Raw genomic sequence first — 18,764 nt, 5'->3', positions numbered from 1 at the left:
AGGCTTTGTTAAAGACCTGATTCATACGGAAATCTCAACTAATTTCCAGAAAATTGCCGATTTAATTGATAAGATGCAAACATGTATTGCGGAACATCAGTCGGCTATATCTGATCTTCAAAAATTCGCGCAACAAAGTGAGCTTAAGATGGGGAAAATCGAAGAAACAATTAATGTAATGAAGAAGAAACTTGACTTTTTGACTTTTAAAAACTCTGACTTGGAATCTAGAATGCGACGGCAGAATTTACGAATGATTGGCGTGAGGGAAGCCGCTGAAGGTAACAACCCCATGAAATATTTCTCCCAACTTTTAAAAGATGCATTCCCTACTGTATTTCCTGACCAACCACCGCTACTGGATCGTGTTCACAGAATCCCATCATACTCGTCTAGGTCAGATAGACCTAGGCATGTTATCTTAGGTTTTCATTACTTTCAAGACAAGGAGAGACTGTTTCGATTCGCTCGATCTAAAGGTTTCATTGATTTTTCGGATCTTAAGTTCCGATTCGTGGAAGATTTCAGTAAACCAATCTGGGACCAACGGGTCCGTTACAGATCCGTGATGTCGGAATTCTATAAGAGGGATTTAAGACCAGCGCTGCTGTACCCTGCACGTCGAAGGATTCGCATGTCAGATGGAGCCCTTCGTTTTTTTGATTCTCCATCGGATGCCCAGAGTTATCTGGATCAACTTTCATCTCCAACATCTTAATTGCTTTCTTTTTAATTTTCTCCGTCGATCGGAGGCTGTGAATTGGTTGGTTTTAACTTTTCTGTGCCCTATTTGGGCAGAAAAGTTTACTTTCGATTTCTTAATATGGCTACTAAACTTTCTTTTTAACTGCGTCATTTCTTTCTTTTCCCAGGGGATTCTGGGTGGTTACTTCCCTTTTGTCATCTTACGTATTTCCTGTGCGGCCTTAAATTTTGTAGTTTTTGTTTAAATTTTATTCTGTTTTGCTTTTTATAATCACTTTATGTTAATAATCCTATTTTTTTTGTTGCTGTGTCTATTCATGAGTTTGAGGTTTATTGTGGTTTTTTTTTAATATATATTTTCCAGCTTTTGTTCTGTTCTGTGTGTATTCTAATTGAGCTAACTTTTTTTTACTTCTTTTTTTACTGTTTTACAATTAGCTGATCCTTTTCATATTTATACCTTTTTTTTAGGGAGCGTATACCGGAAGTCATGGGGGTAGTTTTAGCGCTTGCTTCTTTCTGGCGGGTCTGCTTTAGATTTTGCCTTGGGGTCTTGGGCTGGGGGGTGGCGGGAGGGGCTTCACGTTTTAGTTTGTTTTTCTTTGGGCTATATACATTATTGAAGTACTGGTTGCGTCCTTTTCCCCGGTATCTTTTGTATGTTCTGTTCCCTCTCCAGGTTTGTGGGTCGCGCCTATTGTCAATCCTCCTTGTTGTGGGTTGACTTTAGGATTTATGGAGTCTATTATTAATTTTGTCTCCTGGAATACTAATGGTCTTAATCATCCTATTAAAAGAAAAAAAGTTTTTAAACTGTTCCGGAGACTTAAAGCACAAATTTTATTTTTACAAGAGACCCATGTACGGAGGGGGGACAGACTACGTTTTTTCAAATTCTGGAAGGGACAACAATTTCATTCGAACTCCAATGCTAAGATTCGAGGCGTCTCTATTTTTATAGATTCCTCAGTTACTTTTATACAACAGGATATTATCTCTGATCCGAATGGTAGATTTTTATTGGTTAGTGGTTTACTATTTAATAAAAAAGTAGTTTTGGTTAATGTTTATGCTCCTAATATGGATTGTCCGGAATTTTATAAATCATTGTTTGATCAGTTTCCGAATTTGAACGAGTTTTCATTGATTTGGGGCGGAGATCTTAATACCTGTTTATCTCCAGCTTTGGACCGTTCGGCTCCTTTACGGACTTTACCTAATAAATCTGCAAATTTGATTAATTTTTTCCTTTCTGATTCTGGGTCGACGGATATTTGGCGTTTTCTGCATCCTCAGGAAAAAGATTTTTCCTTTTTTTCACATGTTCATCATTCCTATTCAAGAATTGATTATTTTTTTATTGATTCTCGTCTCATTCCTTCAGTGATTAAATGTGATTATGATTCTATAACCATTTCGGATCATGCTCCACTTAAGCTTTCTATTAAAATTATGGCCAATATACCAAACAATAGACAATGGCGTTTTAATTCGCTGTTGCTTCAGGACTCGGACTTTGTTAATTTTATGAATGAACAGATTGAGCTTTTTTTTATAATTAACCATACAGAAGATATTTCGGTTAACACTCTTTGGGACACTTTTAAAGCCTATATTCGGGGTCAGATTATTTCGTATTCCGTTGCTTTGAGGAAGAAACAGAAGCAGGAGGAGATGGCAATTGTGGACAAGATTAAAGAAATTGATAAGAAATATGTTATGGCTCCTTCTGAGGAGCTATACAAACAAAGAACTGAACTTCAAATGGAACACAGTTTACTACTCTCGTCCTCGATTGTAAACCAATTAAAGAAAACAAGAAGTGATTTTTATGTTCACAGTGATAAAATTGGCAAGCTGCTGGCTAATCAATTGAAATCTAATTATGTTAAATCTCAAATCAATCAGATTTATAACCAAAATGATCGATTGATATTGGATCATGTGGGGATTAATCAAACCTTTTGTGATTTTTATTCTTCTTTATATCAATCAGAGTCTCCTCGAGATTCTAAATATATGAATGATTTTTTAGATAAGTTAGACTTTCCTCAGATTTCACAGGATATGTCTTCTTTATTAGATACTTCCATTACAATGGATGAGATTAAGAATGTTATTTTTTCTATGAATCTGGGGAAAGCTCCTGGCCCTGATGGGTTTACCGTTGAATTTTATAAATGTTTTGCTTCTTTATTGATTCCTTGGCTCTATAAGGTTTTTGAGGCTTCTTTGAAACTTGGTAAACTTCCGGAATCTTTTAATAGAGCATCAATTTCTTTAATACTAAAGAAGGATAAAGACCCTGCTCAATGTGCATCTTATAGACCAATATCTTTATTAAATGTTGATTCTAAAGTTTTTTCTAAGTTATTAGCAAATAGACTAGAAAAAGTACTTCCTTCTATTATTTCGGAAGACCAAACGGGTTTTATTAAAGGTCGTTACTCTTTTTATAATATTCGTACATTGTTAAATATCGTTTATACTCCCTCACAAAATGTTCCTGAGTGTGTTATTTCTTTAGATGCCGAGAAAGCTTTTGATAGAGTAGAATGGCCTTATTTATTTAAGGTGCTTGAAATGTTTAATTTTAGCCTGAAATTTATATCCTGGATTAAACTGTTATATCACTCCCCTGTAGCCTCGGTTCGTACTAACTCTTTAAACTCACCTTTTTTTCCTCTCTTTCGTGGTACTCGACAAGGCTGTCCTCTTAGTCCCCTATTATTTGATATTGCATTAGAACCTCTTGCAATTGCTATTCGAGAATCTTCAAATATTACTGGGATAACTCGGGGATTAAAGTCCCATAAATTATCACTCTATGCTGATGATTTACTTTTATATATTTCTAATCCTGAGAGATCTATTCCTGCTGTTTTAGAGTTATTAGCACAATTTGGTCTTTTCTCAGGTTATAAATTAAATCTTCGTAAGAGTGAACTTTTTCCGATTAATAAACATCTTCCCTTATATTATAAATTTCCATTTAAATTGATTAATAATTACCTTTCATATCTTGGGATTAAAATTACTTGTAAACATAAAGATTTATTTAAGACTAACTTTTTACCATTAATAGACCATATTACTCAACTTTCATCTAAATGGTTTCCTTTATATTTAACTTTGATTGGTCGTATTAATGCAATTAAGATGTTTTTTTTGCCAAAATTTTTATATGTGTTTCAGGCATTACCAATTTTCGTTCCTAAATCTTTTTTTGATAAAGTCGACTCTAAAATTTCTTCATTTATTTGGCAGAATAAGAATCCGAGACTGGGTAAAATACATTTACAGAAAGCTAAGAGAGATGGAGGTTTAGCATTACCTAACTTTAGATTTTATTATTGGGCTATTAATATTCGACATATGAAATTTTGGTTACTTGACCGGGATATACTATCTATTCCTAAATGGGTAGCATTGGAATTACAATCTGTTCAGGGTTATACACTTGGTTCTATTTTAGGTTCATCTCTTCCTTTTGATTCGAAACGCCTTAAGCAGGTCTCTAACCCGATCGTTAAATATGCTTTGCGTATTTGGTTTCAATTCAGAAAATTTTTTGATCTTAATCAATTCGGGTTAGCGATTCCTATTTTAGGTAACATATTTTTTCCTCCCTCTTTTACGGATCGCGCTTTTCAAACTTGGAAGACTAAGGGTATTTTACGGTTTTTGGATTTATTTTTAGATGGTTCCCTTATGTCTTTTGAACAATTATCTAATAAATATAACCTATCAAGAATACATTTTTTTAGATATTTACAAGTTAGAAATTTTCTAAGTACTATACTTCCTTCCTTTCCAATGCTTCCTCCTATATATATTTTAGATTCGATAATTAACCTTAATCCATGTCAGAAAGGTGCATCGGCTATGATTTATAATATTATTATGAAACTCAGGAAAGCTCCATTTGATAAGATTAGGGTAGATTGGGAACAGGAATTGGGGCTTACCATTTCTGTGGATGATTGGGGGCAGATTTTACAATTAGTTAATACTTCCTCTATTTGTGCTAAACATTCCCTAATTCAATTTAAAGTGGTGCATAGAGCACATATGTCCAAAGATAAGTTAGCGCGTTTTTACTCGCATATTAATCCTTTCTGTGATAGATGTTCGGGGCAGATAGCCTCTTTAACTCATATGTTTTGGTCTTGCCCTACTTTGGAAACTTTTTGGAGAGATATTTTCAATATTATTTCTAAGGTATTAAATATAGATATCTCTCCTCACCCTATTACTGCTATCTTTGGACTACCTAAAATTTCTAGTAATCTTTCCCCTTCAGCCCGTAGAATGATTGCATTTCTTACTTTAATGGCGAAAAGATGTATTTTACAACATTGGAAAGAGCTTAATGCTCCAACTACCTTTTTTTGGTTTTCTCAGACGATTTCATGTTTGAATCTGGAGAAAATTAGAAGTAACCTTCATGATTCTTCATTTAAATTTGAACAGATTTGGGGACCTTTTATTCGATATTTTCATTTAATGTAATATTTACCCTTCTTGTTTTTTTTTCACTGTTTTAATGGAGGTCGGGATTGAGGACGTGATTTTAAGTTTAACTCTGTTTGGTTTCAAGTTAGCCCATTGCTTTGCTTTGCTTTTAGTTAGTTGCACGGTGGGTTTTTTTTGGGGTTTTTTTTTTTCTTTTTTTCCATTGATATATATAAAATCTAGTATACTATTATGTTATTTTGGTTTCTTATGCTTAAATTACATTGTTTGTAGTATTTTCTTTTTGGTATTGTTATCTTTTGGAATTTTATTATACTTTAACATTGTATTAATGTTTATATGGCTTACCTTTTTTGTATACTTACTCAATAAAAAGATTTTTTTAAATAAATAAATAAATAAATAAATAATAAATAGTAATAGAACCATAAATAGTTAAATAGTAATATGTAAATTATGCCAGTAAATTATGAAATAAGTCCAAGACCAGCCTATTGGCTCAGGGTGTCTGACCCTCCAAGGGAGGAGTTGTAAAGTCTGATGGCCACAAGCAGGAATGTCTTCCTATGACGCTCTGTGCTGCATCTCGGTGGAATGAGTCTCTGGCTGAATGTACTCCTGTGCCCACCCAGTACATTATGTAGTGGATGGGAGACATTGACCACGATGGCATGCATCCTCTTTTCAGACACCACCATGAGAGAGTCCAGTTCCATCCCCACAACATCACTGGCCTTACGAGTGAGTTTGTTGATTCTGACCCTTCTTGTAGATAGCCTCAGTGTTCTTTGACCAGTCCAGTTTATTGTCAATTCATATCCCAGGTATTTGTAATCCTCCACCATGTCCACCCTGATCCCCTGGATGGAAACAGGGGTCACCGGTACCTTAGCTCTCCTCAGGTCTACCACCAGCCCCTTAGTCTTTTTAACATTAAGCTGCAGATAATTCTGCTCACATGTGACAAAGTTTCCTACCGTAACCCTGTACTCAGCCTCATCTCCCTTGCTGATGCATCCAACTATGGCAGAGTCATCCGAAAACTTCTGAAGATGACAAGACTCTGTGCAGTAGTTGAAGTCCGAGGTGTAAATGGTGAAGAGAAAGGGAGACAAGACGGTCCCCTGTGGAGCCTCAGTGCTGCTGATCACTCTGTCGGACACACACTGTTGCAAGCACACGTACTGTGGTCTGCTAGTCAGGTAATCAAGAATCTGTGATACCAGGAAAGCATCCACCTGCATCGCTGTCAGCTTCTCCCCCAGCAGAGCAGGGCGGATGGTGTTGAACGCACTGGAGAAGTCAAAAAACATGACCCTCACAGTGCTCGCTGGCTTTTCCAGGTGGGCGTAGGCACGGCTCAGCAGGTAGACGATGGCATCCTCAACTCCTAGTCGGGGCTGCTAGGCGAACTGGAGGGGATCCAAGTGTGGCCTGATCATAGGCCGGAGCAGCTCCAGAACAAGTCTCTCCAGGGTCTTCATATTGTGGGAGGTCAATGCCACCGGTCTGTAGTCATTGAGGCCGCTGGGGCGCGGCGTCTTCGGCACAGGGACGAGGCAGGACGTCTTCCACAGTACAGGAACCCTGCGGAGCCTCAGGCTTGGGTTGAATACATGGCGAAGTACTCCACACAGCTGAGGGGCACAGGCTTTGAGCACCCTGGTACTGACACCATCCAGTCCTGAAGCCTTGCTTGGGTTGAGACGTTTCAGCTGTCTTCTCACCTGTTCAGCTGTGAAGCCCACCGTGGTGGTTTCATGTGGGGAAGGGGTATAGTCATGACAGCAGGGTGGGGGACTGTGAGGAGGGGTAGGAGGGGAGAGTGGAATATGTGTTGGTTGGGGGCCGACAACAGATGGCTCATGTGGGGGATGGGCAGGGGCCACAATGTCAAATCTATTAAAGAACAGGTTAAGTTCATTGGCCCTGTCCACACTGCCTTCAGCTCCTCTGTTGCTGTTTGCCGGAACCCAGTGATGGTCCTCATCCCCCTCCAGACCTCTCTCATGTTGTTCTGCTGGAGTTTCCACTCAAGCTTCCTCCTGTACCTGTCTTTAGCCTCCCTGATCCTGGCTTTCAGGTCCCTCTGTATTGCCCTCAGCTCCTCCCTATTTCCATCTCTAAACGCCCTCTTTTTAGCGTTCAGGATGTCCTTCATGTCCTTTGTCACCCATGGCTTGTTATTTGAATAACCAAGGACAGTTCTTGTTGGAACATTGCAGTCCACACAGAAGTTGATGTAATCAGTGATGCACTCTGTGAGCCCATCAATATCCTCTCCATGTGGCTCACAGAGTGCCTGCCAGTCTGTCACCTCAAAACAACCCTGGAGCGCCTCATAAGCCTCCTCCGACCATTTCCTCACTGTCCTCGAGGTTGCAGGTTTACTCTTCACCAGAGGCACGTAGCAGGGTTTTAGATGCACCAGGTTGTGATCTGACCTTCCCAGTGGGGGTAGGGGAGAGGAGCTGTATGCATCCTTAACATTAGCGTGCATCAAATCCAGAGTCCTCTCCCCTCTGGTTGTACAGCTCACATACTGCGTGAAGTTGGGTAGTGTTCTAGCCATGGTAACATGGTTGAAGTCACCCGAGATGGTAATGAGGGCACTCGGGTGCTGGGTTTGTAATCTGGCTATGACGGTGTAAATGATGTTACACGCCGACGTCGGGTTGGCAGAGGGAGGCATGTACACAACAACCACAACTGCATGCGAGATTTCCCTTGGCAAATAATATGGCCGGAGTCCAACAGCAAAAAGTTCAATATCCGGGCTACAGACATGTTCCTTGATCGTAATATGCCCAGGGTATGTCCTCGTGCAGCCACATCTCAGTGAAGCACATGAGACTGCTCTCACGAAATGTTCTCTGACTCCTGACAAGCGCTGTCAGTTCGTCCATTTTATTCCCCAGCAATCTCACATTTCCCATGATGAGAGAGGGGAGACACGGCTTATAACTTCTCTTCTCCATAAGCCTCTATTGTCTCGACACAGTCCTCTTCCCTCGACTTTTTGATCCCCCTCTGCATCCTCTGTGTGTTTTCCTCCAGATTTCAGCCGGGATGTCCGCTGCTCTGTTCGCTAAGCCGGCGGGCACGAGTGCAATCAGTTGGTCTCTGGAATAAACAATGCGGCCATCCTGCTGCCACGCTAACGAGACGTGTCCAAATGTAACTAACTCCAGCGCTAAAAAAACAAGTAAAACTCTCTCCAACAGCATGTTAGGGTGTAGCTTCAACGTGTTACCATGAGAAAAAAAATACAACAATAACTAAGTTAAAAAGTTTAAAAGTAAGACACTATGGAGCAACTGTAACAGGTTGCATGCACGACCGGCGTATGCGCACAACCATGCACAATATCTACATGCTCAAGCTTTTCAGTCTGCTGCGAGTCTTCCCTACAATCGCCAAGATCCTTTTCCGTAGTGTATACTATGAGGTATACCACCGATGTAAATTGGGTCGTGCAGTCCGCTACTCCTTCTGAAGTCAACAACCAATTCCTTCTCTTGCTGACGTTGAGGGATAGGTTATTGTCTTTGCACCATGCCACCAGATTCTTAATTTCCTCTCTGTACTCAAACTCATCATTACCGGAGATATGGCCTACAATTGTTGTGTCATCAGCAAACTTATATATTGAGTTCGATGGAAACTTGGCTATACAATCATGAGTGTACAGTGAGTACAGCAGGAGGCTGAGTACACAGCCTTGTGGGGCACCGGTGGTCAGAGTGATTGTAGAGGAGAGCTTGTCCCCTATTTTTACAGCCTGGGTCCTGTCTGTGAGGAAGTTGAAGATCCAGCTGCAGATCTGAGTGCTAAGGCCCAGGTTCCAGAGCTTAGGAATCAGTTTATTTGGAACGGTGGTATTAAAGGCAGAACTGTAGTCAACGAAAAGGAGCCTTACGTATGTGTCTTTATTCTCCAGGTGTTCTAAGGAGGAATGTAGGGCCAGGGAGATGGCATCTGCCATTGACCTGTTGCTCCGGTAGGCGATTTGCAAAGCGTCGAGGTTGACTGGTAGGCTGTGGTTGATGTGTGCCATAACCAATCTCTCGAAGCACTTCATAGCAATTGATGTCAGAGCCACAGGTCGATAATCATTCAGGCATGCCACCTTGCTCTTCTTCAGCACTGGGATTATCGTTCCCTTCTTAAAACACAAGGGGATCTTAGACTGAAGCAAAGAGCAGTTGAAGATGTCAGCAAACACTCCAGCTAGCTCGCTTGCACAGGCCCGGAGAACCCGTCCTGGGATGCCATCTGGGCCCGTCGCCTTCCTTGGATTTATCTTCAGGAAGGCCCTTCTAACGTCCTCCTCGGTGACAATGAAGCTCGATGCCACCAGGTCTGGATCATCCGGAGGGAGCAGGACGCTCCTCTTCTGTTCAAATCTTGCACAGAATATGTTAAGTTCGTCAGGAAGAGAAACGCCACGGTTATTGATATTCCCAGCCTTTTCTTTGCACCCAGTGATCTCATTTAGACCCTACCATAGTCTACTGGCATCCCTTTGGTTAGCCTGGGCTTCCAACTTGGCTCGATATTGCCTCTTGGCACCCTTAATGGCTTTCCGGAGTTCACGCCTGGATTCTGTGTAGCGACTGGTATCCCCGGACCTAAAAGCCGCAGCTCTTGCCTTTAAAAGGGACTTGACCTCATAATTCATATGACTGCTGGACGGATCCTGACCCAGATCTGGGCCGTACCCTCCAAATATCCGGACCTGCCTCTCGGTTTTTTTGCACTACCTTACTTCCTATTTTTTAATTCTCTATTTATGATTTATAATTTAAATTTTTAATATTACTAATTTTAACTATTTTTAATATCTTTAATATTTAATATTTGTAATCCAGGGAGTGTGAAGTGCAGAATCAAATATCACTGTGATGATTGTACGTTCTAGTACCGATTGTTTGGCGACTATAAGGTATACTGAACCAAAGTATTGGTTAAGTACCTCTGCCATCTCCTCCAGTTCCATACACACTTTTCCACTGTCACACTTGATTGGTCCTATTCTCTCACATTTTATCCTCTTGCTCTTCACATACTTGCAGAATGCCTTGGGGTTTTCCTTAATCCTGTCCACCAAGGCCTTCTCATGGCCCATTCTGGCTCTCCTAATTTCATTCTTAGTCTCCTTCCTGCTCGCCTTATAATCTTTTAGATCTCTATCATTACCTAGCTTTTTGAACCTTTCATAAGCTCTTCTCTTCTTCTTGACTAGATTTTCAACAGCCTTTGTACACCATGGTTCCTGTACCCTACCATCCTTTCCCTGTCTTATTGGAACATATTTACACAGAACCCCACGTGAATACCCCCTGAACATTTGCCACATTTCTTCCGTACGTTTCCCTGAGAACATCTGTTTCCAATTTATGCTTCCAAGTTCCTGCCTGATAGCCTCATATTTCCCCTTACTCCAATTAAACATTTCCCTAACTTGTCTGTTCCTATCCCTCTCCAATGCTATGGTAAAGAAGATAGAATTGTGATCATTATCTCCAAAATGCTCTCCCACTGAGATACCTGACACCTGACCAGGTTCATTTCCCAATACCAGATCAAGTATAGCCTCTCCTCTTGTAAGCTTATCTGCATATTGTGTCAAGAAACCTTCTTGAACACACCTAACAAACTCCACCCCATCTAAAACCCTCACTCTAGGGAGATACCAATCAATATTTGGGAAGTTAAAATCTCCCACCACAACAACCCTGTTATTATTACTCCTTTCCAGAATGTGTCTCCCTATCTGCTCCTTGATGTCCCTGTTACTATTGGGTGGTCTGTAAACACCCAGTAGAGTTATTGACCCCTTTCTATTTCTAACTTCCACCAACAGAAACTCTGTAGACAACCCCTCCATGACTTCCTCCTTTTCTGCAGCCGTGACACTATCTCTGATCAACAGTGTCTACAGAGATAGTGTCTCTGGTTTTGGGCCTGTACTTGCTGGAATTTAGAAGAAGGAGGGTATCTCATTGAAGCCTGTCGAATATTGAAAGGACTAGATAGAGTGGATGTGGAGAGGATATTTTTGGGAGCCTTCAATCAGAGGGCAACACCTCAGAATACAAGGATGTAATTTTAAGAACCGAGATGAGGAGGAATTTCATTACCCCAGACAGCTGTGGAGGCCAAGTCATTGGGTATAGTTAAAGTGGAGGTTGATAAGTTCTTGATTAGTAAGGGTGTCAAAGGTTACAGGGAGAAGACATGAAAATGAGGTTGAGAGGAATAACAAATCAGCTATGATGGAAAGGCAGAGCACTGTCAATGGGGCAAATAACCCAAGTCATTCCTATGTCTGATGGTCTTCATCACACACTCCCCACCCCCACCCAGGCAAAAGTGTTGAATAAACATGTTATTTTCTTCGAGCTTTAGGCAAAAGTGGCTTAATAAGGAAAGGTTTTTTTCCCTTTCCACCAGAAGCTTGCAAAAATAAGGCAGGCAGCAACTATGGAAGGGAATAAACAGTCGATGTTTTAAGACAAGACCCTTCATCCGAACTAGAAAGGAAGGGGGCAGAAGCCAGTATAGCATCCTCATTCTCATCACTCTCTGACCCCTTCTCACCTGCCCATCACCGCCCCCTGCTTTTCCTAAAATTGGTGCACCAAGTTTCTTTGGGAGACAAGCTATGACTAGGGCAGCACAGTAGCTTAGCGGTTAGCATAATGCTTTTCAGCGTCAGCGATCAGGGTTCAATTCCCATTGCTGTCTGTACACTGTCCCTGTAACTGTGCCCATTTCCTCCCACAGGATAGGGCATAGGGTAAGTTGTGGGCATGCTGTGTTGGTGCTGAAAGCGTGACATTTGTGGGCTGCCCCAACACATTCCCAGATCATGTGGATGCAAATGACACATTTCACCGTATGTTTCAATATTTCAATATACCTGTCACAAATAAAATTAATCTTTATAAGCTAAACTTTATACTGCATAGGACACCTAGCCATTCTCTTTTATTACCTTTCTTTAGAGATGCATATCCGTGCCAGACACTGACTTATCTTTTAACTTGCATAGAAGTAGGGGAGAAATTAAGTTTAAGATTAGAAATTTTCACTTCTTTCACCTCAGACGGTTGAAGAAGTTCGGCATGAGTCCCCAAATCCTAAGGATTTTCTACAGGGGTACAATTGATAACATCTTGACTGGCTGTAGCACTGCATGGTATGGGAACTGTACTTCCCTCAATTGCAGGACTCTGCAGAGAGTGGTGCAGACAGCCCAGTGCATCTGTTGATGTGAACAGATTCAGGACATTTACAGTGATGGGTGCATAAAAAGGGTCTGAAGGATCATTGGGGACCCGAATCACCCCAACCCAACCACAAACTGTTCCAGCTGTTACCATCCAGGAAATGGTACTGCAGCATTAAAGCCAGGACCAACAGGCTCCGGGACAGCTTCCACCAGGCCATCAGACTGATTAATTCACCCTGACACAATTGTATTTCTAAGCTTTATTGACTGTTCTTTTGTATATCTTACTGTATATACTATTTATTACAAATTACAATAATTTGCACATTCAGACGGAGAGGTAATGTAAAGATTTTTACTCATGTATATGAAGGATGTATGAAATATAGTCAATTCAATTCAATTTCTGTTCCGCTTCACATCTGCTTGTGACAAATTGAAACCTGGGTTAAGACAGGTCCTCTCATTGAAATCTTGCAGAGCATAGGTCCGTCGTGCACGAGCTGTCTTAGTTTTGTTTTTTTTTGCATTACGTGCTGATCCAGTTCATGTTCCTTTCTTGTCTTCACAGCTTTCTGTAATGTAGAACGAATGGGGTGAAATTTGTGTGGAGGAATGGTCCCCTCCATTCCACTCAGAATATAACCCACAGCCCCTCTATCAAAGATGCTGTAAGGCAGGAGTTTTTCAAGTGTGTAGGTAGAGTGGTGCTTTTGTTTTCGGACTGTTAGATACTGGCCTCTGTTGAGTGGGGAATGTCAAAGTAACCAGAGCCTTTCCGCATGGGCCTTTTGTCTCAAAGAGATACAGTTTAACGTTAGCTGCTGTCAGAGCAGTCCTATTGACCTTATTGGTAGTGGCAGAATTCAAAAGCTTTTCAATTGAGCATCTGCAAAGCACTTGACAGGATTATACAAACATATACATTAGGAACAGGAATGGCCATATGAGCCTCCCAGGTAAGTCAATAAGACCATGGTTGATATTGTAGCCTCATTTCTACAAAATTGCTGACTCGAAGAAACTTTTCATGCACCCACTCCTTCATTGAGGTAGAGCACTAAAATAGGCCTTTTGGTCCATCTAGTTTGTGCCGACCTGTTTTAATGCCTTGTCCCATTTGCCTGCACCCAGACCATAGCCCTCCATACCCCTCCTATCCATGTGCCTATCCAAATTTCTATTAAATGCTGCAATTGAATCCACACCCATCATCTGACAACTCATTCCACACTCGCACCAGCCTCTGAGTGAAGAACTTTCCCCTCAGGGTCCCCTTAAAAATTTTACCTTTCACCCTAAACCTATGACTTCTAGTTCAAGTCTTACCCAATGTCAGGGATAAAAGCCTACATGTATTTACCCTATTTATATCCCTCATAATTTTGTATACCTCATTCTCCCATGTTCAGGGAGTAAACTTACTCAACCTTTCCCTGCAATTCAGATCCTCAAGTCCCAGCAATAACTAGCAATAAATTTTCTTTCAAGCTTATTGATATCTTTCTTAGGTAGGTGACCAGAACTGCACTCAATACTCAGAATTCGGCCTCACCAACATCTTGTACAACTTCAACATAACTTCCCAACTCCTGTACACAATGCCTTGATTTATGAAGACAAATGTGCCAAAAGCTCTCTTTACAAACCAGATAGTTTGATGCCACTTTCAAGGAATTATCGATCTGTATTCCCAGGCCCCTTTGTTCTACTGCACACCTCAGTACCCTAGCATTCACTATACAAGTCCCTTTGTGGTTTGTCCTGCCAGAGTACAACATTTTAAGATTAAAATTAAGATTTTAATGCATTAAATTTCATTTCCCATTTTCAGCCCATTTTCTCAACTAGTCCAGATCACTTTGCAAGCTTTGATAGCATTCTTCACTGTCCACTATGCCCCAGTCTTAATGTCATCCTCAATTTACATGTCCACTTATCTCTGTATGTAGTGATTGTATCTAATCTCCTCTGTTAGTGTGTTCCAAATATCATTGGCCCCTGTGTTAAACGAAACTTACCCCTTTGAATTATTTTAAAATTCCTTCCTCTCACCTTAAGTCTGTGCCCTCTTATTCTTGATACCAGTGGTCAAAAAATATTTTGACCCCCTCCCCCCCATCCTATCTATGCTCCTCACAATCTCATATACCTCTTAACCTCCTGTGCACTGGGGAGAAAAAAGTGTAGCTTATGCAATCTTTCCACATGATTGAAGTTAAGGATAACTAAGTCCTAAGATAAAGAAGTTGATCCTGTTGGATTTACCCATGCTTCCATTAGACCTGCCCTTTTGTGTAGTCGCCAACTGGATTGTTGTTAATATTGCCTGAGAATAGAGTGTGGGAGTGCAGACCCTAACTCTGGCATTAAGATGCTATGTGTGTGTAGATCCTAACCGTGGGAATAGAATGCTGTGTATATGAAGCTCCTAACCCTGGGAATGAGATTGTGCACGTGAATGGGATGCATTTTGTGGGAAGGTGGTAATACAACTGCAAATTAAGATTTTAATGCAAAGCTCTCCCCTACCCTTCCTGCCTAGGTACTCATTGTTCATTGTTCTGTATCCGATGGGAGTCACAGGGGAACTGATGACCATATACGCTGCCCTGCCTCACGTTCGAAGGACTGGCTTGTATTCTGTGACCCTTCCAAACAAGTACAATGTCTCCTTCGACTACTACACAGTCCTGATCATGGTCATGATTTCCTACATTCCAAGTAAGTCAATGTATTGTCTTTCATAGATTGAGAGCTGGAAAGTAGGACAAGGCTTGGTAGATCATCCAGCCAACATAAATGGCTGAATAACCTCTGATGTTATTGATTTCTGTGCTTCCCTGATCTGAAGACATTTCTACAATCAGAATTGGGTTTATTATCATCAACATATGTCATGAACTTTGTTTGGTGGCAGCAGTACAGTGCAACACAGAAAAGAAATACTATAAGTTATCATAAGAAGTATAAAAAATGAAATAATTAAGTAATAAATAAAAGAGAAAAATAGTGCAGTGGTGCTCATTGTCCATTTGGAAATCAGATGGTGGAGGGGAAGAAGCTGTTCCTAAAACATTGAGTGTGTGCCTTCAGGCTCCTGTACCTCTGATGATAATAGTGAGAAAAGGGCATGTCCTGTATAGTGAGGGTCTTTAATGACGGATGTCTCCGCCTTGAGGCACTGCCTTTTGAAGATGTCCTCGATGGTGGTGAGGCTTGTGTTCATGATGGAGCTGCTGAGTTTACAACACTCTGCAACTTTTTCTGATCCTGTGGATTGGCGACTCCGGATCAGACAATGATGCAAAGCGTTAGAATACTCTCCACAGTACATTTCTATTGCTAGCTGGACATCAGGTTACAAGTATATTGTCATAGGGTATAGATGCCATAAAATTGGTTTTTTTGCAGTAACAGGTCAGTACATGACTAATGGAAACTAACTTAAACTCAAATTAACATAAATTATACATGCCTGTGAAAATAAATATCACATCAATGTATGTTGAGAGAGGTAAAGAAATATAGTCTGAGGTGGTGTGGAAATTTTTCAGGTTAGTTTAAGAACCTGATGGCAGTAGGGAAGAAGCTGTTGTCGAATCTCTCAGATGCATATCAGGATTATTCAACACAGGTGGAGTCGTCTTATCTTGGTTCAAAGAAGGGGCTGACCTCTTCATTCTAGTCCCCTGCTATTTTTACATATACGCAAAATTTTTCATGCAGTTCTCTTTTGATTTATGTTTTTTGTAAGTTAATTTCTTGCCATAAAAAAACAGAAACCCTCAGAAAAAGAAGCTGAAAAGATGACCTGCACTTCCAGTTATGTGTTGCTTTGAATCTCTGCTTCATTTCTGCTCTGACTCTTGTCTTCTGCCTCCAAATCTTCACCTTCCATCTGAGTATATTGAAACCCTCTGGACTTGATACTTAATTTTATAATTTCAGGTAACCACCCTTATTTATTCCACAAATTTGTTTCAATTTGATGCCCTTTACTTTTCTGTCTCCAATTTCTGTGTTTTTTTTTAAATTTCTCCCATGACAATTTGGTCTGCATCCTATGACAGACGTGCAGTTTAAAACACATTTGTTTACTCTCCTTACCTGTGTTGACATCAGGTCCTTGACTTGAAACATCATCTGTGTTTCTCAATTCTTCTCTCTCTTTTTGATGAAAGGTCTCAACCTGAAACAGGTTCTCTTTCCGTAGAGAGACACAAGAGACCACAGATGCTGGATTCTGGACCAACAGTCAGTTCAGTGGGTCCAGCGGCATCCGTGGGAGCAAAAGAGTTGTCGATGTTATCAAGGTCAAAACAAAGCAATCAACTCAAAATGTCTGATTCCTTTCCTCCCACAGATGCTCTCTTCCTCCAGCGGATTGTTTGTTGCCTGGCCTGCTGACTGTTTCCAGCATTTTCTGTTTTCATTTCATATTTCCACCACTTGCAGGTTTTTACTTCAATTTCTGGCATTTTCCTTTCCAGATCATGTTTTAAATGAAGTATATTTATTATTATCAAAGTACATATATGTCATCAGAAACTACCCTGGATTAATTTTCTTGCAGGCATTCACAGTAGAACAAAGAAATACTATCGAATGAATGAAAAACTACTTGCACACAAACACTGACAAACAACCAATGTGCAAAAGAAGACAGATTGCCTGGGTAGATCAATGGATGAATGAATCGATATTTGTAATGCCTTTAAGTTTGTGTGATGAAGACAGAGTGTGTGTGGAGGGAAAAGTTAAGCAAAAATATTGCTGTGTCCTGTCTATTTTAAGAAACTTAAACTAGAATGTGTGTTCTTACCCCTTCATTCACCCATCATTCACCCATCTTATTCTTCCTGCCTCAGTTTTTCCCCAGCTCTACTTCCACATGCTGCGCCAGAGGAGCAAGGTCCTGAGCACTGCCGAACAGAGCAAGAAGAGCGAGTAGTTGCTGCCACCTGCTAGGGAAATGGGCATTGGTCGAAGGGTTTTCCCCTTGGATCGAGAAGATTTCTGTTCACTGAATTGTTGTCACTGTCTGATGAACCCGTGTTTTTCATTGGGCCCCTTTGGTGACTGGTGTTTGACATAACCAGCCACATGAATTTAGATTGTACTGTCAATGTGTTGGGTCTGGAAGGGGTTGGAGTAGTGATGGAATTCCTATCTGCTTATAATCACAGTCATAAAATATGCTGGGGAGGGCTGTCTATCAGAGTCGGAGTTCTGTGTGCCATCCACTTCAGTAACATTTCGTCCCAATTGTGTTGCATGGCATAGCACATATCCAGAGCTTGAAGAGCAATGAATCTCACTCTCAGCCTTTGGTTGTATCGTTGCCGATAACTGGACTCAGAACACGCACTCATTTGCTGCTCAAACATACTTTATTTTACTTGTGCACAAGGAGAACAGTATGGCTTCTGTCATCATGCTGTTCTGAAGCCAGGACAGGAAAATGCTGTTTTTATACGTACAGAATTGGCTTATTGGTTACGGATGTTGACCATTTGGTAAAATGTGTATGTTTGAATTCCTTACTTGCAACATCAGTCACCATTCACAACAGAGGTGCTAAAGGGCAATAGAAAGTACAAGCTGACAACCGATGATACATGGAAGTTTATAAAACAATTGTCCCTTAGGTTTTGGGTGTGTTTAACATCCTTCCATTATATTCCTATTTCATCTGTCTACGGTACCCCCGCTGTGTAAGGGGAAGCTGTTTTACATAGAAACATAGAAAACCTACAGCATAATACAGGCCCTTTGGCCCACAAAGTTGTGCCGAACATGTCCCTACCTTCTTCAAAGACCATTCAATTAAAGGTCTCTCTTCAGAAGCCCACTTATCTAGGTTATTGTCCTTGCCTATCTCACCTGCAGTGATCAGAGGTGCTCTGGTGGTCTCTCTTCAAAGGACTGGGTTGACTACAAGTGCCCCAGCCTATCCTAACCTGAACATTGTCCTTAACATTTGCCTTACCATATCTCCCACAAATAGAAATCTTGCAGCAGGGTAACCTGTCAAATGTCAGTGTTCAGAGAGGTCCGATCCTTTCTACTGCAATACTGTCGAAGAACTGGCAGTGGATGTTCATTGTCTATCGCTGTCACTTGCATCAGTAGGACTTGGAGATACCCTAAAAATGAACTGGTCACAATAGAAGCCTGCCAGAGCTCTGCACTGTTGCACAGATAAGCAAGCAGTAGCACACAATCCTGCTGCTTGTTGACCCAAGCCTGGCTGAGTTGTCATTTCAGGTTGGATGCAGATGCTGCAATCTGCAGCAACAAACAATCCACTGGAGCAACAAACAGTCCAGCGGGCCAAGCAGTA

General features: G+C 40.9%; 1 protein-coding gene across 2 annotated transcripts in view; it reads left to right on the top strand.

Annotated features, from left to right (window-relative positions):
* hacd2 (3-hydroxyacyl-CoA dehydratase 2) overlaps positions 1–17,601 on the top strand; it is a 78,708-nt gene extending 61,107 nt beyond the window's left edge. For both annotated transcript variants that reach the window (XM_063051337.1, XM_063051338.1), the window contains exons 6-7: positions 14,964–15,142; positions 17,290–17,601. In XM_063051337.1, the coding sequence (XP_062907407.1) occupies positions 14,964–15,142; positions 17,290–17,372 (262 nt within the window). In that variant the 3' untranslated portion in view covers positions 17,373–17,601. The remainder of the gene's footprint in view (positions 1–14,963; positions 15,143–17,289) is intronic.
* The last annotated feature ends 1,163 nt before the right edge of the window (positions 17,602–18,764 follow it).

This window comes from Mobula hypostoma, chromosome 6 (assembly GCF_963921235.1).
Source record: "Mobula hypostoma chromosome 6, sMobHyp1.1, whole genome shotgun sequence".
Classification (NCBI taxonomy): Eukaryota; Metazoa; Chordata; class Chondrichthyes; order Myliobatiformes; family Myliobatidae; genus Mobula; species Mobula hypostoma.
This window is presented reverse-complemented; position numbering and strand designations above follow the sequence as displayed.